Raw genomic sequence first — 26,577 nt, 5'->3', positions numbered from 1 at the left:
TGGAGTATCTATGTGAATTCAGCTATTCAACTCCACAACAGGTTGCCAACACACCCTGGACTCTACTGTAAGTGGAGGAAGTACATCTCTTGCATTTATTCACCTGCTCCAACAATCTGCTCTGTCATATGCAGCTGTTCAGGAACAATGCTAACGGAACTTGTGATCGGACTCTTATGATCAACAAGGTCTAGAGAAGACAGGAGAAGTCATAGAAGATGCTGTGCAGAATCTCTAGGTCCCACAGAGATCTTTCTCCACCTCAATGTTTTCTGAATGATCTTGCCCAGAGGAAAATGTGGGAGAGTACAAGTTAACCAAACTGACACAGATGTGGCCACTTGAAAATTAGAAAAATTGCATCATTGGCCTACGTTATATCAAAATAAATAAATACCACTGATGCTAATCTGAAATAAAATTAAATGCAAACATCTGAATTACACAAATGTATTTGTATATATGGAACAGAAAACTTAATGCTATAGTAATTTTACAAAAATAAATACAATTAAAATTGCTTAACTGATAAAGCTGATATGCAATAACTATATTTTAACAACATCTGATAGTTTTTCAACTTCAAGAATTACATCTAGAGACATTCAAAATCATAGAAAGACATTTTTCGATGTGGAACACTAACAGTAATATCTTATTTTAGATTCACAAACTTCTAAATTGTCTTTTGATATCGGCGATAATATCCAATGAATTTTATTTTGGGATAGATATCTAATTCACTTCCTACATTAACTTTGGCATTAGTCCTAATTTATGAAGAGAAAGAACTAGGTTATCCTCCTTGTCATTGTATTGATGTCAGCCACACTGTCTATAAAATGTAATAGAACAGTAAAATAAATTACAAACCAAAATATTTAAAAAGTGAAGACTACATAAAACAAAATCCCAGAAGGTCAAGGGCTGAAGGAACAGAGGTAGAAAGAGCATGGAATGCAAGAAACAAAATATACAATGACAAAACATATGGTGTCTTTAGAAAAATCAGTCAAACATTTTTAAACAGGTAAGTATTTCCCTAAATTTAATTTATGTTGTCAAACTGCATAACTGTGTATGCACTGAACATGGTAATAGAATCTGGAAAAAAATCACTCTTTAGATTATGAACTAAATTGCATTAATACCCCCTTTTAATAAGCAATATGAATATTCTATGAGCATTCTAATTCAAATTCTCACTATATTTATGTGGTGTCTACTTTTTCTCAATATAATTTATTCAGATATAAAGACCTAAATGCTGACCTGAATATAAACATACTGGTTGAGTATGGTTCACAGAAAAGATGCAGCAGCTCTGTATCCAAGGTTGTCTTAGAACAAAATCTCAGAGATATATAACACGAAATACTCAAACATAAATTGCTAGATGCTTTTAAAGTAGTATGCATTTCATCTAATTTTTAACCAGTGTTTTGTCATGTGGTACACATCATACAATCAACAAAAGTAGAGTGAAATGGTAAAAATAAAACTGATATATGCTCAACATAGTCAAGAATTACACACAATTCATTTGTAAATTTAGCCTTTTTACAAAAGAATCCTTATATAAAACAGAAAAAAAAAATCACTCCCATATATATGAAGCACAGTTTAAGCCAAACATCACTGACCAATCAAAATTAGTGAATGCACTGCATCTCTCTGCAGTGAAGAGAAGCGACAAGGTAGGCTGTCATTCTGCAAAAGCTGTCCATAGTAAGCTTTCCTCTGAGAAGTATTGCTGCTTCTTTTTAGAAAGGCTGAATCTAAATGTTGTCTCTGGAGACAAGAAGCCTTCAGTATGTTAAATTACTTTCATTATGTATTTTCAGATGCTTATTGATTCTACAGTAGGACGAGTGGGAGACTGCAGCAGCCTCTAAAGCAGCACTACATGTTGTATACATTAGCAGTATGCTGAAACAATGGCACAGCACAGGCACAAATTTTCATTAAGGTCATTTTTTGAAGAGATCCTTATGACCCTGTTTCCCCTCTACTCTGCTAACAAGTGAACAAAATGAATCCCTCAAAACTGGAATGCTTCATCTGCATTGAGAATGGATCAAAGATTTAGTGGAGGTAAGCTATGTTCCTTATTATGATATTCAGCTTAAGCACTGTTTAACAAACATATCTGAAGGAAAAAAGATGCCAGGTTAAACTTAAATTTAGAGCTTTTATCTTGTATTTCTTGCTAGACCATACCAATTTTTTTCATGTCAAATGTACAATTGTTGAAAAATGTTATTTTTTTAAGCATACATCATGAAATATTAGAAACTGTTTTGTTCCTACAACATAAAGACAATGCAGTTTAAGCTATAACAATACTAAAAATCCTTAATGCAATAAGAAGATTTTCTCAACACCATTTCCAAATATTGAGTCACATATGTTGTGAATGTATTCAAGTACTCGTTGAAGGATCATAGCTAGTCTGCAATTGCTTGTATACTTATTGCTTTTCAAAGGTTGGGTTATGTGACTAATCTCTGATTTGTTCATAGGAAAAAAAATGTTCATTTTTGCAACTACCTTTTGCATTACTCTAAAAATATTTAAATAATCTAGATACTTCACCAAATTGAAATGTATTTGTAAAAACTTATTTGCATAACATTTTATATTCAAAGCAAGGAAATTCAAAGCCATGTGCAAATTAAACAAATGTATTCCCCATGAAGCAACTGAGGCTCAGTTAAATTAGTCATATGACGGCAAGAGGACACATAGTACATGAAAGCTAGTTGCTCACAAGACCTATAAAAATCAGATTTTCTAGCTGCATTTGTACTGTTTGCCCAGTAATTTTTGCTTTTAACTACCCATTTAATATTTGCAAAATATAGAACCTGTTCAATACATTTAATTTTATTAAGATGAAAAAAGAAGGAAAGATTTTATTAGGAAATAGTGAAAATGTTCTCACTGATTTTATATATCTTCTATAGGAGTCGATTTTAGAGATCCCCATTTTGATTTACACATATTGCATAATTTTAATCAAATGATACTATATAAATATATTCATGAATAACTTAAATAAAAAGCAGCCCTATTTTTAACTTTTTTTTTTCTTTTCCTCACAAGGGCATGCAGCATCTAATTCAGTTTTACTACTGACAATATGAAGAATGCAATTGACCGGGCATCTTTCTAGCTGTCTGATCTACGAGCTGCAGGATGTACTTATAATATATAGTCTTAAGAAATAAAGAAATGAGAATAAAAACATGGAACTGGGTATATTTCTACGTAAGTGTTTAACACTTCAACAATATATATAGAAGATTAACATATCTGCTCATATTTTCATGAAAAGAAGATTAATATAATGGTTTATTCCTAAAACAAAATGGTGAGCATCTCCTAAAAAGGGATTTATAATTTAAAACCAGAATTGTGGAATTACTCATTTATGAAGAAACAATGAAAAATGAATTCCCAAAAGGAGAATGTGCATATTCATCAGCAAGTTAAACAAGGCTTTAATCAAGCTTTTCCTACACTACATATTAAGTCACTTATTTGTCATAATGACTAATGGATATTTTTTCTCTGAATTTTATGATCGGTTATGTCTTCTCCTTTAATGGAAATAAACCAAATTAAGTATTCCATGGTTTCCATCAAAGCACATGAACTGGATTTTACAATGTAAAGCAACTTACGTGACAAAGCCATCACTCTAAAGTACTATAAAACCAAAACATGCAATTGTAACTAAAGGATGCCTAAATATATATTTTGAAGCCAGAAATCGGATGTCTGTTTTTATTTTCATTTATCCTGGAAAATAAAAATATGCTGCCATGAGATGCAAAGGGGGAAAGAATTTAATGTCACTTGAAAGAAGTTTTCTTTTTATTGGTGGCTTTAAAAAGCAGAACAAACAAACAATATGCATTGGTCTGTAGAAATATTTCAGGAAATTAAATACCTTTATTGAGTCACAAAATCTTGCTGCTGAAGTGTTGGAACAAAAAGAAAAAGAAACAATTCTGCAATGGATGAAATAGAGCACAGCTACAACTCAGCTGCCAGGTGAAATGCATGTCAAAATTCTGTCAGTGACACCATGTATCAATTTATGACAAGCTGCTACAGTGAGCTGAAAGGCCCTTGAGGCAACAGAAAACAGGTAGGTCAGAAGCTGCATGTGCCCAACCTCTGTTTGACATTTACAAGGGAACAGAGCACTGTTCTTGGGATGTATTTTGTTAATTATCTTCCTATCTTGACATTTCTGCTTTTATTTAACTGCAAATCTATCTGATGTGACAAAGACCTGATGCTTAATCTGTTTGTTAGTAAAATCTGGCACATTTAAAATTTTCCATTTTCACAAGATTTCAGTTAGCTTATTTTTACAGTTAAGACCATTGCTTGTTTTAGTAGATCTGCCTCTAATCTTCTTCTGGCTTTTACCAGTTCAAGAGAATTCAATGTATCAAGTAATACATTTGGAATTGTTTCCGTAATACATTCATAGCTAAAAAAGACCACATACATAGAGGAAATAGTCCTGTCTTGAAGCTGTATATACAACCTCAAGCAAGTTTATAAAGTGAAAGTTGAACCAAGCTTTTGAAATATTTGTTTCATTACACACCTAAGGCTCATTCAAATCTTTTGTTTTCAAAAAGAGACATTTGAAGTAACTCTTGACGTATACCAAGAGCCTTCATTATAAAGTTTGCAATTAAAGGTACTGCACTATTGTGGCTTCTCAGAATTGTAGATAAATGTATTTGCAAATTACATCTAGAGGGTGCATAATTCATACTTCTATTAAAAAGCAACTCATTTTTACTCTCTAATACATTCTACTTACTGTATTTAGAGAACAATGGTCTCCATTTAAATTAATCCTTACACCTAATAAATTTTCACTTTAATTTTAAAAGTACTCAAAATTCCAAGTATCACCACCCCAAGAAAAAAAATCTTTCCTTTCTTAGTTTATTTTATTTATTTTGTTATAAAGCCAACACCAGTTTTATATGCTGGTTAAGAACATAAATGGTACAATGGCAGGCATCTTAAGCAGACACTAAATTTCAATTTATTAGCATTTGTAAAAATAAGATAAAAATCACACATCAGTGATTAATGATACATCACTGAGCCTTATTTCCTCATAAAGTGCAGATAAACTCGCATTTCATGATTTAAAAAACACAAAAACCATAATACAAACAACCTTGTTGGGTCTGTCTCCTTAATTCCATCATGAAGAGTCTGCACTATCATCTAATCAGATTACAAATATAAATATATTACTACTAAATACTCCTGTTACACACAAGTCCATAAATCAAAGGGAGAGTATTTCACCAATGTGGCTAATAGTTAAAGTATTTATTTCCTAAAGTAAATATTCAAATCAGCATATGGAAATGTAATGCTTTGAAAATCTACTTCATTACATTTAAACTATTCATCTATGATTTTACAGTTGAAGTTTTAATGCACAGTGATTCTCACTTATAATATTGATATATACATGTGCATATAAACATACATATACACACAAAATTCTGAAAGAAAATTTAATGTATAAATATTTTAAAGTTTTATAACATTTCAATGAACTTTGGAATTGGACATCTTCACAAAAACAGTTTTCAAAAAGAAGGAGGTAGACAGATCAGAAGAGAAGATCTATTAAGTGCTATTTCAATGGTTTACAAGAAACTCCCTTTCATTTTTCTGACCTTGTTTTACCTAAAAAGACTTTTTAAAATTACTTTATGTACTAAGTTTTAAATACATACAGACATGATAAAAGGCAATGTACTAGTATAGCTTGTTTTACCACACGTCCTTTGTAAGAGCCACATCAAAAATAACGCCTTGTCTCTGTAAACAAAAGCTTTTAACAAGTTTTTTTGGGGGAGTTTAAAATCACATTTTGTTTTAAAAGTTGAATGTTGTTCTAGATCTTCAGATTCCTAAGCCCAAATCATGTACAGATCTAAATATAAAATTCATTAGATTTTCACAGAATGAAATACTGCTTTTCTGTATTTATCTAAAATGATTTCAGAAATGTCAGAATCAAATAGTTTTATATTTTCTCTCACCTTTTAGGACAAAAACACCTGCAACAAAAGAATGTGTTTCTCTCCCATTTTGGAAGTCAACATGCAGTCTGAATCTAACATTACAGTTCGAGATGCCATTGATGACATCAACACCAATATGTACCGAGCCCTGTCGTATCCATTAAGCTTTCAAGTTTCTCTCACTGGATTTCTGATGTTAGAAATTGTGTTGGGACTTGGCAGCAACCTCACCGTGTTGGTACTTTACTGCATGAAATCCAACTTAATCAATTCTGTCAGTAACATTATTACTATGAACCTTCATGTACTTGATGTAATAATTTGTGTGGGATGTATTCCTCTAACTATAGTTATCCTTCTGCTTTCACTGGAGAGTAACAGTGCTCTAATTTGCTGCTTCCATGAGGCTTGTGTTTCTTTTGCAAGTGTTTCGACTGCAATCAATGTTTTTGCTATCACTTTGGACCGATACGATATCTCTGTAAAACCTGCAAATCGAATTCTGACATTGGGAAGGGCGGTAATGTTAATGACATCAATATGGATTGTCTCTCTTTTCTCCTTCCTGATTCCCTTCATTGAAGTCAATTTTTTCAGTCTTCAAAGTGCAAGTACTTGGGAAAATAAGACTCTTTTGTGTGTCAGTGTAAACGAATATCACACCGAACTGGGAATGTACTACCATCTCCTAGTACAGATTCCAATATTCTTCTTCACTGTTATAGTAATGCTAATTACATACACCAAAATACTCCAGGCTCTTAATATTCGAATAGGCACAAGATTTACAACAGGGCAAAAGAAAAAAGCCAGAAAGAAAAAGACTATTTCTTTGACCACACAACATGAGACTACTGATGTGTCACAAAGCAGTGGAGGAAGAAATGTAGTCTTTGGCGTAAGGACTTCAGTTTCAGTAATAATTGCCTTACGGCGAGCTGTAAAACGACACCGTGAACGACGAGAAAGACAAAAGAGAGTCTTCAGAATGTCCCTGTTGATTATTTCAACGTTTCTTCTCTGCTGGACACCCATTTCTGTTTTAAACACTACAATTTTATGTTTGGGCCCAAGTGACCTTTTGGTAAAGCTGAGATTGTGTTTTCTTGTTATGGCATATGGAACAACTATATTTCACCCTCTACTTTATGCCTTCACAAGGCAAAAATTTCAGAAGGTCCTGAAAAGTAAAATGAAAAAACGAGTTGTTTCAATAGTGGAAGCAGATCCCCTGCCGAATAATGCTGTAATACATAACTCATGGATAGAACCTAAAAGGAACAAACAGATTACGTTTGAAGACAACGAAGTAAGGCAGAAATGTTTAGTACCTCAGGTTGTCACGGACTAGATTTCAGTAAAGTATTCACCAAATCATTCAAGAAGAAATATATGAACAAACTGTAGAAAATACTGCCAAAAAAGGGAAACTTTTTAAATATTGGCTAGACTGTACATTTTCAATATATATCTTATATAGTTTAGGCCTTGTATATTCAACTTCTTCATTACTTAAGATACATGTTGCATGGCAGTTTGTTAAAATAATATCATGTATATTTGTCAAAAAGATATTAATGTAAGTCATATTTTCTAAAAAATAAATAGCCTTAAAGCAGCGTACACTTTTAAAAACAAACATTTGTATGCCTGATTCTCTGTAAATATAAAAATATTTTTAAAAAATAAGCATTCCACTCCAGGAATATTTCATTTTCTAATAACATGTACCTTTAACAACTTGCATGATGTAACATTTTAAAATCTTATCTATGGGCTCTGCTCTCCAGAAATAATTTGCAGCTTTGTGACACTGAAATCTGGAGATTTTGACTCCACATTCAGATGACCTATTCATTTAGCCTGTAATGACTGTGTGTGCACAATTAAAGCACATCACTCAATTAACAAGGGCTAAATCTATTCAATTTTGGCAGTGGAAGCAATATTTTAAAGTTCAAGTTAGTCCAGAAACAGAATAATATTTTTTAATGCAAAAAAAGTTCTTAACTATGCAGAATATGTTTTTCTTTGACCATAGGCAATGTGCCCTTAGATAAACAGTTTCCATACAATAATCCACACATCACTGAATAATCTCACACCCACCTCTCTCTCCATTTAAGGAAAAAAGACTAATTTGGGGCTCTGGAGAAAGGTGGAAGTAAAATGCAGAGAAATGAGAAAAATCCTAAATGTTCCAAAGTTGCCTAATAAATAAATACATCAAAAACAGTTTATACAGAATGTATTAGTCTGTTATTTTTTAAGACTGAAGTGATTTATTAGCTGGCCCTCCAAAATATGAGGATCTCCAGGAGAGTAGCTACATATACAATCAAATGACTCAATTAAACAGGATAGCATACTACTTTCTTCTCCTTAATTTTTTTTAGTATTCTGTCTTTAGCATCCACTGCTGTCCAGTCCTGATCATGCAGTCACCTCGCCATGCAGTCACCTCACCACATATCTATCAAAAGACCACTGTCATACAGCCGTGGTTATATTCCTGGATCTACTTTACAGTCATTATGCACTTGTACAATTCCATTCCATTTCTCCTCCTACCCTTTTCTCCACTTCTTGAATCATCTCTTCAATTAACATCCACATTTAAGAACCAAGAAACTGATGGAAGATTTAATAGTATCTGGCACCAAAAGCAAAAGTTAAGTATCGTGCTAACCAGATTGGTATAGTTGAAGGATATTTGTTAGCTCAAGCTTTGAAGTCAGGCATTCGGAAGGAATAGCATCCCCTTGATTTAATAACTGCTGAAAATTATGACAAGCTATCTAACTTCAAATGTATAAGGAAAAGAAAATCTATTATAATTTTACAGTATAATCACCTCTTTGTGTGTGTGAATAGGTCCCATTAACATAAAGAGTAACTCCTAATAACTAGTGTTAATGCGAGTTCCATGCACGAAGGGCAGAACGTCCTCTTATTATGAGAGCTTTTCTCTTCTGCAATATTGCGTATTTTCTTTTAACTAAAAAATATAACTAACATGCACCTGGATGTATTCAGATATCCAGAGTAATATAAAAATCTGGCTTTAAAGAAATCCACGGCTATTTTCTCTCTAATTCTTATCCTATCGACTCATACTTGGAGTGAGAGAGCATAACTACCCTTAGCAAAGCCATGGTGCAGTCAGCCCATGAACCAGCATGGAGGCAGTTAGAAAGCCATCTTCTTGCTCCTTGCTCCACAGAGATCATCCACTTACCACAGACAGAACTTTATCTAGGAGGTTCTTTACATGAACTTTTCACATTTGTTTGAATATTTCAGGAGCTTTGGCATAAAAGCCAGCTCAGTACCACACACTGTACTAGGCTGCACCCACTTAAAAGCCAAGTTTCATCCAAAGTCACTACTTATCTGTCACCTAGAATGCTAAGTAAAATTCTAGCTCTTCTCCAAAAACAAATACAATAGCTCAGATTTTATGTACATCTATAGAACCACAGAAAGCTGTAATGTTTCAAAATGCCTCTTTTTAAAAATCTTTTGGAAGAAAACTATCATTTTAAAGTCACAATGTTCCTCGTTTTTGCAGAATACTATATCTTTCCACTCCTGCTACATCTAGCTATCGTGTACGCTTAAATATATGAAAGGGAGGGAGGGGAACATTATTAAAATGTTAATATCACACCACGGTTTCTTACATTCAAATAAGGTATTTTTATAAAGAAAGACAATGCGTACTTTTAAAACTTGCAGTCATCTAAATATATGAATAAGCCTGTAATACTCCATGGACATATGGTGGAATTAATACAGTTGCAAGGAAAGTTTTCACTTTCAAACTTACAAAGCGTTATTGACACTTTCAGAGTGCACTCTTTTTTTTAAAGTTCAAATACCTTAGAGCTCATTTATCATAAAGCCAGTGTCAATGAACCAGTGAATGTCTTACCAATAATTTTCCTTTTTCTAGAAGCTTCTCCCACAATTCTTGACGTCTAGGCTGCTAGTACTCGGCTTGTATTGCTTGATAAAGGTGGTAGCACTTGACCAGATGGTCGCCTTACTTATTTCTGCAATGGATGAATTAGTTCTTTCTGCCCACAAGGTCACCAAGGATAACATGGAGCTTATCCTGATCTCTTAAGAAACCAGAATTCCCAATGCCTTGTATGCTTTTTCAGTGCATAGTCTAACCCATCTAGCAATGGAGAACTTGGAAGTATACCACCAAATTTCCGAGTGGACTCTACATTAGAAGGGCCCTGAAAATTTAATTCAAACATCTAAAGCATGTCACCTCTCCTCAGTGAGATGTTATGGCCTTGGACAGAAAGAAGGGAGAGTCACCTCTTGAGAAGCATGGAGGAAAGAGTTTGCCTCCGGGATACACAATTCTAGAGTTCTGAGCACTATCTTGTCCTCATGAAATCTGCATAGGAAGTAATGACAGCTCCAACACTCGCCTGGAAGATGTGAAGGCCGTCAGAAAGCAAGACACTGACGTGAGTAATTCAAAGAGGTGGTTCATCAGGGTTCTCAGTACAAATGGCAGGTCCCACTTGGGGAAAAAGAGGCCTGATTGGTGGCTCAGATAATCAGACTGCCCTATGGAATCAGGCTACTTGAGAGAGAGGGAGATGGAGGGGGGGTTCTGCCAGGGAATCCACAGATCCTGTGAACATCATGCTACAGAAGGCGGACACCTGACGAGCAATCATGCTAGATCGGAGACCTTTGTCCAAGCATTCTTGGAGAAAATCTGAGATAGCCAGAATTCTTTGATTTCTAAAGATTTACTTCTTGTTCCTGGCACTAACACTGATCTTGGTCCAGACAGAGAAGTATGCATTCAAGGTCGTTACTCTTCTAGAATGCATTCTAATTACTTTAAAGTACAGACCAACAATACTAGCACTTCCCTTTCAACAGCCAGGTTGCTAGATGCAGCTGTTTCTGGTCCAGATGAAGAAGAGGATCTTATGAGAGGATGTCCCATCTCTTTGGCAGCAGTATTGGAGGTCCAATTTCAGCTTAATCAGGTCCAAAAACCAGGGTCTCCTTGGCCAATGCAAGGTTATCAATATTACCATCATATGCTCTTGGTTTTATTTTCTGGGAAGGTTGTAAACTCATAGAGGAGGTCCTGAGGCCATCAGTGTGACACTGCACCTGTCCCCATGGATCTGGGGTCTACCTTCCTGCTGAAGTACTGTGGTCTCTCCGCATTCAAGTGGTTTGTGAATAGGTTGGTTGAGGCCAATCCGAATGACTGGATAATTAACTCAAAGTCTTTCTGACGCAGGCGCCACTCAGAGTTGTTCATCTTGATCCTTCAGAGCAAGTCCATCTTTTGTTTCAGTTCTTCCTTTATGTGAGCTGCCCTGAGGGAGAGATGAGACTGTTTTATCCAATGCATAATTTCCATCACTTCGATGTGTAACACTGGGCTGGCTTCTTTTTCCTCTTGGTTGTTCACATATGCAACCATGGTCATATTATCTGAATCAGGATGTGCTTCCTCTCTAGGCTGGGGTGGAACCTTTGTAACACCAGCATGAGTGCTCTGAGTTCTAGAGGGTTTATGTTGTCAGTCCTTTCTTCCAGGTACCAGATGCCTTGAGCTGTTTAAGACCCTCAGTGTGCTTCCCAACCCTCCAGACTGGTGTCAATTGTGATGATCTGGAAGCCTATGGGCTGACCACCATTTTAAAGGAGTTGATCACCTATGCCGGAACCTTCACTTTATCATGGGTTTCAGAGAGTGATCCAATATCTTTAAGATGAAGCCTTGAAAGAATCTGATACGAGACTGTACCCATGGAGTGATCCCTATGCATGATACTAGGAGATCTAATAGCTGAAAGCTCAATGCTTTCAGTTTTAGGGTCTCTTGCAGTTCCAAAACAATATAAGGAAATCTTGAATCTTCTGGAACCTCTCTAGAGATAAATATATCCTTGCTATCGAGGTGTCTGTATCCACTCCTAAATGAGTTATTTTAGTGGATGAAATCAAGACACTTTCCTTGATATTGATAATAAAGCCATGTGCCTACAGGAAATTCACCTTCAGGGACATAGATCTGTGTGTTATTGCTGAGGACGTAACTCTGACTAAGATGTTGTCTAAGAAAGAGTACAAGTAGATCACCTGTAACCTAAGTCTGGCTATAATTACCACCCACCATTTTTGTAAAGACCCAGGGGTACTGGCAATGCTTCGTGCCACAAGCAAACCTCAGGAGCCTGTAATGGCAGGGTCTGATAACTATGTGGAGATATGCATTCACCAAATCCACTGAAGTTAGAAAGACCCCAGGGACAGTGATGACACTGTATAGATTTCTTTGTTTTCTTCAACCACTTGTTGAGCCTTCTGAGATCTAGAATGGTTGGGTTCCCCCTATTTGCTTCTGAATGATGAAGAAGATGGAGTAAAACACTGAGAATTTTTCTTCTGAGTGCACACTTTCTATTACTCCTGTATCCAGGAGATGAGATATCTCATTCTGGATTAGATTGCATTTGTAATTCAAGATGGGAGACTGGATGAAGAACGGATGGGGTGGAGTCCGTAACTCAAGAGAGCTTCCCTGACTATCTCCCTGATCATGGTCAATGCAACCCATTCCTCCAGGAAATGGGAAATCATGCCCCCTAGCTTCAGCTCCAGGTGGAGATCTGTGCAGTCCGTCATAAAGAAGCTTTAGGAGCAGCAGTGTTCCCTTGGAGCTTTCCTCCAGACGCATGGTTTCATAGCTTTTCTCTGGAGAACGTGCTGTCCTTTTTCTAGTATTTCTCTGAGGATGAAGGCCAAAAGGAGCATCTGTGTCTGAAAGCTGATCTGTACTCTCTCTCTTACAGGTGTGATGTGGCATTGGGGGTTACTATTTAGATTTTGCCGCACTGTACACTACTACCTTGTCTAGCTTTTCTTTGAAAAACAAGGCTCCTGTAAACTTGGCTGAGCAAAGCATCTGCTTCATGTGGCTATCCGCCTTCCCAGGGACAGAGCCATAGGTGGCAGCTGGTCACTGAGATGGAGGCCATGGCTTTGGCTGAAAATCTCATTGCGTCCAGTCAGATGTTAGCAATGAATGCTATTGCCAGGGAAACTTTCTTTAACATAAAGCTGAAGTCAAGGCAATCAGTACCCTCGAGGCTTCTGAGATCTTCCAGCTAGGAAAGAGAGAGATGCCCTTGTAAAGCAAGTAGCCGCTACGAATACGTGGAGGGAGGCTGAGGAGACCTCAAAGTCTTTTTTGAGAGAGGCCTCCATTTTTGTATTCCATCGGGTCCTTAGGATAGAACTCTCCTTCTGAGGGGATAACCATATCTCCTACCAGAGTTGCTACAGCAGTGTCAACCTTCAGTATCTCAGAAGTCAGGTCCTTTGGTTCCTAGAATATAGAACCTAAGATCATTTTTGTTAATGTATTGTCTTTCCCTGGCTTATTGAATTCAATTCCGATTACTTCCTCAAAGGAAGAGCATAAGAGAATCAAAGATTCAGGGAAGGATTTTGTGGGGGAGAAATTTGCTCTGAGGCTTACTCTCAGGGAGCTGTGCTGAATCTGATTAGTAGATACAACCTTGTTGCAAATGGCCTTGAAACGCTCACAGAGGAAAAAAAAAACTTTGTGGCTTCTTTCCCCAGTTCTGGTTGGAATCAGAGCCCAACAATTCACCATCTTCTGTGGAGGAGGAGAAAAGTCAGAGGACTCAAACTCTTAGATCTTTTATGATTTTTCCTCCCATTTTAGCTTTCTGATTTTTTCACTTTTTTTTTTTTGTTAGTTTGAGAATATATGAGCTCCACTGCAGCTTTGGTGAGGTCTTTTGTGGCTAGCCTTCTGAAGGAGCTGGAGTCTTCTCATAAAATCTCTTTCTGATTCCTTGCCTGCTGGGTCCCATTCCCTCAGGAATGGTGGAGGGGAAACGCTTCCAGGGACCTCCTGGCCAAAGTGGGAAAGAGGAGTTCTTATGAGCCCTGCTTCTTTTACCAGGGCACTGAGCACCCAGTTTAAGACAGGGGAAGAAGGGTGGAATTGTGACCCCACAAGTCTCCCCTCTGTTCTCCAAGGGCCCATTTGGACTTATCCCCTGAATCTGCTGACTACAGTCCTTGTTCTTGGAGCCTCTCCCAGCTCTGCCCAGAGACTCCTGGTCCATTATTCCCATGTTGAAGTCAAGACTGCTCTGGTGGGTCAAGGATTACACAGTCCTATCCAACTCAGCCCCAAGATCCAATAGAGTTAAGGATGGAAAGCAGAATGAAGGTTAGGCACAACTCTCTGCCTGCTGAGCCCAGGAAGGTAGTCTCACAGCTGGAGCACCCTTTGGACTTCATCTGGTCCCTTTTAGTTTTCTCTGCCATACCTAAAAGGTGCATAAGAGCCAGCAGGGAGGCATTGCTGCAAAGGCTCTGGGTGGGTTCCAACCCATGACTAAAAACTGACCCAAAGGGTTTGTGGGTGAGTGCACTAGGGAGGGAGAACACTGATCATCACTGTCCCAAAACAGTAAAAATTCCCACACCCAACCACACCCACACACCCCTGTAGGCTGATGAAAGGAGGGAGCACAGAAACTGTTGTCCACACACTGTCGAAGAGGCAAAGAATCTGGCCGCAAGCAGAAGCAGATGGGACATGGTAGTGCCAAAACACTGATCTGCTTCCGTGTGCTGCAAGAGTGAGCAGTGTAGCCCAGATGTCAAGAATTGTGAGAGATTCTGGGCTGCAGTACAATATTGGTATAAAAAAAGGAGCATTTTCCAGTAGTTAGATCAAGGGACAAAGCAGGTCTACACTTAAAGTGCTGCATCGGCACAGCTGCACTGATGCAGATGTGCCAACATAGCACTTAAGCGAAGACGCTTCTATGCCAACATGAGAGCTTCTCCCATCAGCATAATTAATCCATCTCCCCGAGAGACAGTCGCTATGTCAACAGGAGAGATTTATAGCGCGGTTTACATGGGGGCTTAGGCTGGTATAATTGTGTCACTCGGGGATGTGGACTTTTCACACCACTGAGAGAGATACTTATACCGATATAGATCTGTAGTGTAGATCTGGCCTTAGCATCAGAGCCATGTGTTCGGCTCCCATCTCTATTACCAAATTTGCTGCGTTATTTCAAGCAAGTCATTTAATCTTTCTGTGTTTAGGTTTTCTCATCTAAAAATGTAAATAATGATATACAATGATGCACACTTTGATATCCTCACAAGAAAGGCACTATACAAAACTGCAAATTATTAAGCATTTGACAGCCCTGTAAGTGTACATGGTTCTTTATAAAACATACTATAACATGTGCTCCACAGAAAACTTAACTCATAAAAACAAGACAAAACGTGAGGCAACATTTCAAATATGGAAGGGTTGTTCAGAGATCATTGGGGACTCTAGAAAGGAGTAAAAGTGGATTTTAAGGAGAAATATGAAGGAAAATAGAGAGGGCACTGGGCAGACAAAAAAGTAGGATGCTACTGCAATTGTTGGTGGCATCATGAAAAAAGAAAGCTAAAAGTGGGAGGAGACAAATAGGTATGAAATAAATACGGTACAGTGTGAAACTGGCTAGTACATTTTACATTCCACTAACAAAAAGTCCAAAGTTCAATTAAAATTCACACTACTTATCCCAAACAAGTAGGGTTAAAAGAGAAAGAGAAAAATTCTGAATAGCGATACCAAATAATGGAATCTGTAGGAGAACTAGCCTAGTCTTTAAGAACTAGCCCTTATTAAGGCACTGACAGAAAAAATTACCATCTTATAAATATTTGATTTCAAGATGGTTAAAAGCTGACTGATGACAGGTAACTATATGGTTGAAGACCTTAATTGTATTTACCAATGCTGGGGGGATAGGAATCAGTTTGACTATTTTAGATTGTCTCCAGATATTTACTACTTCAAGGTGTCGTCCCTCCATGAATATGTAGGGGAAAACACAAACACAGAGGCACATACTCTAAAACAAGATTTCAATAGTAATTTAGCAAGACATTTAAATTTTAAATGCTCTAATTTATTTTAGATGACAAAATAACACTTTGAATTTAAATGCCAAGAGTTCACTATCTATCCTAGGAGTGACATCAACAGCACATTGTGTGTTTTGCATTACTTATCCACATCTGCAGAGAAGGGACTTCTCCTGTAGTTTTCCAGTCAAGAGGCCTCCTGTTCTGTTCTCCCAGTATCACCCAATGGATACTCCCTGGCTAGCCTCAAATGTGCTTGCTGCTTTGTGTTTCAGTATGTTCTTAATTACTACTCCCTAATCCAGTATTTAAGACACCAATATAAGAATTGTAACTGGGTTAGCAGATTTTTATTATTTTCATCGGGTACTAACGGGGCACTTAATTTCTGACAATTTTTTTACAGTTTTTTTCTTTACCTGTTATTGTTACAACTAAACATGAAGATTACTATAAATGAAAGATCGGAGGAGAACAATTTTTTTCCTGAGTTTGTCTATCCATTTTGCACATTGCTGTGTGAAAGACCTTTATAAACTGGGAAAACGGGCAACAAGAAAAAACATTAAGAAAAACAAAACTGGGAAAACATCATAAAAACCTCAAAAAACTGACAGATGCTGAAACTACTTAGCTTTTTTTAAAAACTAGATTCCAAGTGAAGAGTGTAAATGTATGAAATGTGTTATGTTTTCAGTATCCTTACATTTATTTCTGCATTACCTTTGTCTTAGCAACTCTGCATTCAGTCACACTGATGCGCTATTAGGAGACAGCATGTCCTTGTTTCTCTTATCAACTAGATATAGGAAATACTCATTTGCTGTTCTGTTATCTCACTACAATCTTTAACTTCCTTCTCGGTCTTCTAATGGTTTAACTTGATACTGTATCTGATAAACATCTCAATGTTAATCCTGGAACAACATCATTGCAGTAAAACATGTCTTTTTGGCTGTGTCAGACTATTGTTCCCACAGCCATATTAGGCCAGTTTTGCTTTTAACTGTGCCAGGCTCTCCCACAGCCTGCTGTACATTTTGCATCATCAACTAGGCACTAGCAGTGGGGAAAACAGCTTCATATCTGATGACAATGTATTGCATCATATGATACTTAATGTATTTCTTCTTCATTACACCATCATATTGCACTGTTACACCATTTTTCTTCTCTCAACCCTGGTTTCAAGATTTTCCAAATATCCAACACACATATACAACAGAAAAGGGCAGCTTTACCGATTAGGAAATTATCACCATCACCAGTGTGTGAATACACTATCATCTACAAACCAACTGTAGTAAAGACATAAGGAGCATGAAATTCAGAAGAACACTAATCACACAACATGCATGCCATTGCAAAGCAAGAACTGAACACAAATATAATAGCAAGAGCTTCAGCCCTGAACAGAAAAAGAATTCATCACTTCTGCCAACAGCTGCTCATCCAAATCTTTCGAATGACATCAACAACAACTAGAACGGGGAAAATGTACAGACCTAATGATTTTTTTTTCCTTAAAGTGATTTCTTATGCTCTGTGGTTTAACAGAAATAGCTTCCATACACTACATACCCAGCTCTAAAGGAACTATCTTGCAGAGAAGCACTCATGAAAAATTAAGTGTATGGGAAATTTAATTTAATGCATTTTTGTTATGTTGCAATTTTGGGTTATATGTTTAAAAACATTTACTAAAGGCCAATATCTTTCTACGGTATGAATTAGAACAGATAAAGGTTTTTAAAGCCTTTATCTAGTATTGTACACAATCTGCTATACACAAGCTGTTCCATTTATGTTCTCAAAACATTTCGAAGTTCCTTGTTTTAATAATGTTAGATGCTGAAGTCTTTTTCATGCTGTTCTTCAGTAAGAGAGTCTGCCTCTGACATATAAAGCATGTAACGAGATTCTGTGCCTGTGGGCAGTGGAACACAGGGACTTGGCTGATGGACAAAGAAAGAAACAGACTAACCTACTTTTAATTGCAAAGGTTTTGTTTGTATATTTGTTCGTTTTGTCTTAAAATCTTTAAGAAACTTAGTACTTTGATTAACTTTTGGACGTTATAAGCCTGAAGCAGCTGAACCAGACATGAAGAATTACAACCCCTGCTTTGAAGACAGCCTATTTTGTTTTTTTAAAAACTATTTCAGACACATGCTCATTAACTCATACTTCATATGGAATCACCTTTATACATCCTTTACTTCAGGCAGAGACGACCTTCAAGGGACAACCAAGTCCCTTCAAGTGTCTAACCAAGTATCTGGTTAGGTTTATTACACTGAAGACTAGTCTTTGGTCCTTTTTTCTCAACGCTTTAGCTAGATCCTTTGAACCTGAACCTGCTCCCAGTAAAGTTAATGGGACTTTTGCCACTGAATCTGATGGGAGCAGGATTGAATCCAGATAATTTTTTATCCTATTACCAGAGTTGGACCAAATAAAATATTTCTATTTTATACAGCAGCATGGGTGTATAACATGCTTTACAGAAAAAAAAAGAGACCAGTCTCTGTCAAAAGATTACAATCTAAAAGCTAGATCATGCTTTTAGATATAGCCGTGTGCAAGGGGCAACAAGTATCTGTGCTGCCCTAGAAGGCAACAAGAAAAGGGATCAAAATTATCCCTGCTCCTCCTTGATCCCAGAGGCAAGAAGTCTGCTACAGCTCCTGACCAATAAGAGATTACTTCCCACTCTACTCTTCACGTGCCAGTTCAGCATGCTGGTCAGTGCACTGGGAGCTAAGTGAAAGCACTGCCCACCCCTCAGACCTCTCTCTTCACCAGCATAGGAGTGGGCATGGAGAATCAGGCATCAGAATTGAACCACAGCCCGCTGGCAGGATGCTGAGCACATCTTGCCCTTAGCTGGACTACCACAGAGTCACAGTCAGCATCATATCTGCCAGTTCAAGTATTCCCAATCATGTTTAAACACAAAACAATTTTCTAGTGTAAAACAACCTCAAATTATTCCAACATTTTTGGCTGAAGTGTTGGGATTCACCAAAGACATTTTCCTTTTATGCTGAAGGTATGTTTTCTACCAGATAAAACCGGAGAAACAGCATCAGGGGTCTGTCTGAAACAGACCATCGCTATGATGGTTTGGCAATTCTCTGCTTGGGTTCATAGTTGATAAGGCTCCTTATGGGTTTCATAGATTCATAGTTTAAGGCATAGTTTCTCAACCTGTGGTACGCATACCCTTGGTATTCAGCAAAAAAACCAAGTGAAGGGAGCCAGGCAGCAGCCACCGACTTCTGGGGAAGCCAGACAGCAGCCACCGACTTCTGGGGAGACTAACTTCCCAGATATAGACTGGAGGACAAGTGCTAGTAGTAATAATAGGGCCCAGATTTTCCTGGATGTGATAGCTGACAGATTCCTTCACCAAATAGTTGCTGAACCAACAAGAGGGGATGCCATTTTAGATTTGATATTAGTAACTAATGAGGACCTCATAGAAGAGCTGGTTGCAGGAGACAATCTTGATTCGAGCGACCATGAGCTAATTCAGTTCAAACTAAATGGAAGGATAAACAAAAATACATCTGTGACTAGGGTCTTTGATTTCAAAAGAAAGAAGAAGTGGGACCACTAAGCACTAAGGATGGGGTGGGGGTTAAGAATAATCTAGGCAAGGCACAATATCTAAACAAATACTTTGCCTCAGTTTTTAATGAGGCTAATGAAGGGTTTAGGAATAGTGGCAGGGTGGTTAATGGGAATTACCATGTCTGAGGTAGAAGCCAAACTTGAGCAGCTTAATGGGACTAAACTGGGGAGCCTAAATAATCTCCATCCAAGAATGATAAAGGAAGTGGCACATGAAATGCAAGCCGATTAGCAACGATTTTAAATGAATCTGTGAACTCAGGGGTGGTACCATATAATTGGTGAATTGCTCACATAGTTCCTATTTTTAAGAAAGGGAAAAAAAGTGATCCGGGTAATTACAGGTCTGTTAGTTTGACCTCAGTAGGATGCAAGGTCTTGGAAAAAATTTTGAAAGAGAAAGTTGTTAGGGACATTGAGATTAATGGTGATTGGGACAAAATACAACATGGTTTTACAAAACGGTAGATTGTGCAAGACCAACCTAATCTCCTTCTTTAAGAAGATAACAGATTTTTTAGACAAAGGGAATGCAGTTGATCTAATTTACCTAGATTTCAGTAAGGCATTTGGAAACGGTTCCACATGAAGAATTATTAGTTAAATGGAAAAGATGGGGATTAATAAAAAATTAGAAGGCGAATAATGAACTAGTTGAAGGGGAGATTACAATGGGTCATACTGAAAGATGAACTGTCAGGCTGGAGGGTTGTTACTAGTGGAGTTCCTCAGGGATTGGTTTTGGGACCGATCTTATTTATTTAACCTTTTTTATTATTGACATTGGCACAAAAATTGGGAATGTGCTAATAAAGTTTGTGGATGACATAAAGCTGGGCAGTATCGCTAATAAAGAGAAAGACCGGGATATCATACGAGAAGATTTGGATGACCTTGTAAACTGGAATAAAAGAAATAGGATGAAATTTAATAATGGAAAGTGCCAGGTCATGCATTTACCAGGTGGCATAGAGCCTCATGGAGATGTCCATGGGTAACCATACCAGGATTGTGACAGTGCCATCTGGAGGTATATCCACGGACGCTGTTGGTAATGGCTCCCGTATGGAGCCTGGAAGAAGTATTTGGAAGCCTCACCTGGCTCGCTATCTGAGCCCTCACTCAACAGTGGGGCAAGGATATGGTCAATAGGAGCTATCCCTTGAGTGGTTGTAGCATGGTTCTGGACCTTTGGTACCAAGGTGCGGAGAGTTCGTGTCCTCTAAGACTATCTGGTCTTCAGTTGCTGGAAATGCACCAGTAGCAACCGCCCCCGTGTCAAGTGTCAGATAATAAGGACATTGTCCATGTCTGGTGCCGAATGGGCTGGTGTCACTGGCAGTACCGATACCTAGTTGTGTACCGGGAGCATCTTAGGGCATTTGCCCTTGTCCATGCAACGGCTTCAGTGCCCATGCCCAAAGTGCCCATAGGCTTAATTGTGCCGGACAGTCAGTGGGAGGCCTCTGTGCTGGATTGTCAAGGTGTCGGTGGTGCCAAGGATACTGAGGGAGATGGAGATCGCTTTCGGTTATCCCTGGACTCATGGCTCTTTTTTCTTGACTTATCAGAAGAGTCCCTGAGTGTTGTTTCAACCTGTTATCATTCGACATCGAAAGTTGCAGGGAAGACTCACGCCTGCCCAAAGGCTGTGGTCGAAGAGCCACCTCCCTAAAGATGATCTTTTGGAGTTGTCTGTCTTTGTGAGATCTCGGTTGGAGCTGTTGCAGAAGGAGCACTTGCTTTGGTTGTGGCCCTCGCCCAGGCAGTGACTGCATTGAGAATGCACAGAGAGCTGGGCATACCCTTGTCCTGGGGGATCCCCACCACCAGGGTCGTTGCACAAACAAAGTATTTTTTTTCTTTTTCTTTGTGGTTTTAAGGCATGGCTAAACAAAAGATAAGACAAGCAAACAAGAAGGTCTGCAAAGAAAAAATTAACAATGGAAAAGGGAAAGAAGAGACAGTTGAGAAGGGACTGAAGATGGTTAGCTCGCACACGCTGGCTAGCCTTGTCACACACCGCGAGTCGAGAAAGCACATGTGCAGGCCCAAAGGACACTGCTACCAAAATTCTCTGATCAGCAGTGCAGGGACACAAACACACTTACAGTGGACCACCCATAGAGACACTACTTGAAGAAGAGCCAGCATTAGTTTCACTGGTGCCATATACAGAGGGAAAAAATCACCTCCTTACTTTGACTCACTACTCCCACTGATACATCCAAAGGTCATATTAGCCTGTTTTCCCACAGCATTAAATTAAGAGATTATGTTCAGGTGCTTGTACACAGTTATTCAATGGGGAGCTGGGGGAATAATAACAGAAAATAAGGAAATGGCAGGTATGCTAAATGACTTTTTTGTTTCAGTTTTCACCAAAAAGTTTAGCAGCCATTGGACATCTAACTTAATTAATGCTAGTGAAAATGAGGTAGGATCAGAGGCTAAAATAGGGAAAGAACAAATTAAAAATTACTTAGACAAAGTAGATGTCATCAAGTCACTAAGGCCTAATGAAATAGGCCTAATACTCAAGGAGCTGACTAAGGAAATATCTGAGCCATTAGTGATTATCTTCAAAAGGTCATGGAAGATGGGAAAGATTCCAGAGGACTGAAAAACAGCAAATATAGTGCCAATCTATAAAAAAGGGGAATAAGGACAACCAGAGAATTACAGACCACTCATCTTAACTGCGGTACCCGGAAAGATAATGGAGCAAATAATTAAGCAATCAATTTGCAAACCCCTAGAAGATATAAGGTGATAAGTAACAGTCAATATGGATTTGTCAAGAACAAATCATGTCAAACCAACCTAATAGCTTTCTTTGACAGGGTAACAAGCCTTATGGATGGGGGGAAGTGGTAAATGGAATCAAATAATACTGCAATAGATGTTTTCCAGACTTGTTCCTTGGTAATGTTACTGATTTGTTTGTTTAAAATACACATTTTTAAATTGCAGAGTTTAATAATTTGATTGATCCTAATAGGCTCATTCATGTTTGCTGTAATGAGGACACAATGATATGTGTCATCTCTCAAAGTCTATTATTAATTATTAGTATTAGCAATAGTAGTATTATAAAACAACATTTTCCAAGCCAGTGTCCACATTTTCATCAATTATTCCAAGTACAGTCATCTAAATTCCTGTCCTCCCCAACACACACAGCTACCCACCCCTCTCTTTCAGTAAATAAAGGTTTCTCTTTAGTTCTTTGAAAATTAAAAGTTGTGAGGAATTGTTTCAGACTTTTCCCTACTGATCTTGTTTGTTACAGTTTATTGGTAAATTACAAAATTTAAAAAGATTCTTTGAATTACATCTAACCTCCATTTACAACCTGGAGATGATTCCTTTTCTTTTCTTCCCTTTCCTGTCTTCTCTCTCTCTGAAAAGAGTCATAGTTTTAATTCCTTCTATCACCTTTGTCACATATAGGTCTGGTTTATTCCAACTGACTTGGAAAGCTCTGAATTTAAAATGTTGGCACTTGAGAACTTGTAAAGTGCCTTCAGCGCTTGACAAAACATAAATCTTTCATTCTTGAACTAAAATTGAGACCCACCTCTTCACCTTATATCCATAATGATAAAGATTTATAAAATTACTGAGACTACCTAGTCTCAAAATATTTTGTCAGTGGACTCAAAAATCATTCACAGAGATCCCTAATTAGATCCTACAACCACCACTCTGGCTCTAAGCCATTTTGAAGATTCGAGTCATTGAAGTACTAGTCATCATGTATCCGGTTAAACATTGCCATCCACACCTTGGGGAATATTTATATTAATGGTTCTTTCAAATCCTTTAACACTCTCCAGTGTGAATATGGTTGTCCAGATGCCAAACATAGAAACACTTAAACTCAAACATTGTTTTAGAATAACCACAGGCTAAAACTAAAACAAGAGCCAATCTCATTTGCCATCTGGGATACAATAATCCTCCTGATAAAGACTAGCATTCATTAGCAGAAACAAAGAAACAGGGGTTTTATATCACGTTTGTCTGTCAGATAAGGATTCTTTAAAAAAAAAAAAAAAAAAACGATGAGAGGAATTTGATAATTATAAGGACAGAAGTTTTATTTCTGAATTTCTTTAGCTATGTACCCAATTAGATTCATTATGTTGAATCAGTAGCCAAAAGAAATTCATAAAACCTGCTCCCTTGAAATTAAACTATTTGCATAATATTACTTTCTGTCATTGAATATTGTGAATTTCTTCTCCATGTTCCTTGTATCTGCCACTTTCTCTGCTCCTCACTTCTATTGCATCATTCTCATCCTCTATTGCACCTGTTTCAGTCTCTCCCATCTTTTCATATGAAGGTTTCCTACAATGGCCCAGTTTTCTCCTTCATTTGCTTTGAAGGTCGCACATCACTGGAACCACTGTTGAAAGCACATCTAAACTATTACTACAGTCACTAAAAGGATGTCATTAGGAAGCAAGAGGATATGCTATCATACTTTCCCACGGGGACTGAAAGCCCTGCAGACACAAATACTACTAGCGTCTGATATCACAAATAGCACAAAGTTTAAATGCAAGCTAACATAAGCTGTGACTAGAGTACCAGTGAAGCTCTCCACTTGTACTCTCCATCCATCCCAACCAACTTGAAGACATCTCTTTACACCTCATTGCCTCCCTCTTCTTTTCTAGTATTCATCTGTTCATTTCTGCTACCATTTCCTTGCTAAAGTCTTCAGTTTGGTCACACATGAGTCAGCGGTGTGATTTTTGAAGCTCCAGATTTTGTTTTGTGTTTGTACAGCACCTAGCATGATGGGGACTTAGTCCACGATTAAGGCTCCTAATTGCTATATCATATAAATATATACTAATAAATAATAACAAAGTATAAAAATACAAATAAATACTAATGAAATAGCAGCATCAGGGGCCAGAGAAACGGGCAGCATAGAGGCTGCAGAGCCAGAGTTTTCTAGTAAGGCAGGAGGGGGAAGAAGGGAGGAGTGGGGAGAGAAGGAGGAAGAGAAAGAAAAAAAGAATTCATTCTCCCCACAAATAGTGGGAAAATACACAACAACAGTCTTCAATGGATTTACAGTCAGGGGGCTACAACTAAAAATACTGCACACAATATATTGAATGCTCTTTTCAATCCACTGTAATAAGATATTAACTTCTCACATGTTCAGCAAATGGGACATTAAGGCATTCCAACAACAAAACCATTAAGATTCTACCCTTTTAGTGTAACAAAACAGACTATTAAATCCATGTCTTAAAATTTGACATAATACCCTCTGATGAGATCTTCATATTTGGGAATAAAACCCTATTGAATACACTGAATTTTAGCAAACAATCAAATTCCTAGAGCACTTATAAGAACTAAAAGCTTAATACTGTGAAAGACAGCTATCACAATCTTTCAGGGACAAGGATACAAGCGCTCTGGCCTAATGGCCACAGCAAGCATCCGGAGCAGGGAAATGAAAGCAAGGGTCAGAACCAGAGTCAGAGGGCAGATGCCAGAGCCGGACATGGGAGCTAAGTATACCTACTAAGGACTTGTCTGCACTTAAAATACTATAGCTGCGCCACTGGAGTGCTTCAATGAAGACACTACCTACATCAACAGGAAGGGTTCTCCCATCGGCATATGTAATCCATCTCCCCAAGAGGCAATAGTTAGGTGGATGGAAGAATTCGTCCACCTAACTCCGGAGATTAGGTCAGTTTAACTGTGTCATTCAGGAGTGTGGATTTCTCACACCCCTGAGCAATGTAGTTATACCTACCTAATTTCCTAATGGAGACCAGACCTAAGTATAGCAGTGAGCTTTCAAAGTAAGTTGCTATATATAACTTTTACAACAGTTTAGGTCTTAATTACTCATGTGTTAACTGAATACTGATAAGTAGTACTTAGTGCATGCACAAACAAAATTCTATTCATCAGAAACCCTGAAATGATTTTGCAAAGTAATGTGGTATTCTTTCAAATAATATGTGGAGTAAGCTGCCTAACTGAAAAACTAACCTGCAAGCAATGCAAAGGAATTTAGAAATATGGCATTTGCTTTCACCTGTCCAGTGCTGCCCTCCCCTATAAATGAATGAAAAGAACTTTTGACATAGTTTTGGGGTGTTAAATTTCTGCAAAGTGGCAGCAACATGACAACCTATTCTAGAGTTAATTTAAATGTGAGTCACATAATGAGTACTTAGAACAAAAGTACTTGGGTCAGAGACATGAACTTAAGCTGAAGGTCTTTCCAGAGTTTCTTTATCTATGATTTTATCTACAAGACTGATAAGGAGAGGCCTGTGCCTTTTCAATTTAATTTTCTAATCACTATAGCCAAAGACTCCAGCATGTCATTAGCCATGGCGCCCAGAGAGCCAGCTTCCCTGCAATAAATTGAACATCAAGCAGTTTAGTTTAAAAACCTATACATCACTGAGCTTTCCTATTAATACACAGGAAGGTTTTCTTACTAGATGATAATACTATTGCTTGGGTAAATTCTTTTTATTTTATTTTTTTAATTCCCTCAGTAACAAGTATTTTGTGCTCTACTGACTGCATATTTTCAAAAAATTCTAATTTCAAAACTGTCTGTTTATTCCCAGTAAAGCAATTGATCCTCTTATAGAATTTACTTAGTGTACATATCTTTTTATTTTCTTCTGCATTGAATCACAGGTAGAAGTTGTCACAGGGCCTCATTTGGTAGGAGTAGCAGTCCACACTGCTTACACAATTTACTACTACTACTGGGAACTTCATTCAGTAGGACACTGATATTTTTCCCCTGCACTTTCCTAGCCAATGGTAGAAAACCCTGTCCAGCTAGAAGCAGGGAGGCTTTCCTTCTTAA

At 37.7% G+C, this 26,577-nt stretch overlaps 2 protein-coding genes across 2 annotated transcripts in view; one reads left to right on the top strand and one right to left on the bottom strand.

The window, feature by feature from the left end:
- The window catches only part of COG5 (component of oligomeric golgi complex 5), a 303,578-nt gene that overhangs the window by 242,903 nt on the left and 34,098 nt on the right, over positions 1 to 26,577 (bottom strand). The window lies entirely within an intron of this gene.
- GPR22 (G protein-coupled receptor 22) lies at positions 1,735 to 7,855 on the top strand. Its single transcript, XM_067564450.1, has 3 exons — positions 1,735 to 2,094; positions 3,106 to 4,156; positions 6,109 to 7,855. The coding sequence occupies exon 3, from the start codon at positions 6,133 to 6,135 to the stop codon at positions 7,432 to 7,434; it is 1,302 nt and encodes a 433-aa protein (XP_067420551.1). The 5' UTR covers positions 1,735 to 2,094; positions 3,106 to 4,156; positions 6,109 to 6,132; the 3' UTR covers positions 7,435 to 7,855.

This window comes from Emydura macquarii, unplaced genomic scaffold (genome assembly GCF_026122565.2).
Source record: "Emydura macquarii macquarii isolate MOO-44397 ecotype Brisbane River unplaced genomic scaffold, CSIRO-AGI_Emac_v2 contig_2636, whole genome shotgun sequence".
NCBI lineage: Eukaryota > Metazoa > Chordata > Testudines > Chelidae > Emydura > Emydura macquarii.
This window is presented reverse-complemented; position numbering and strand designations above follow the sequence as displayed.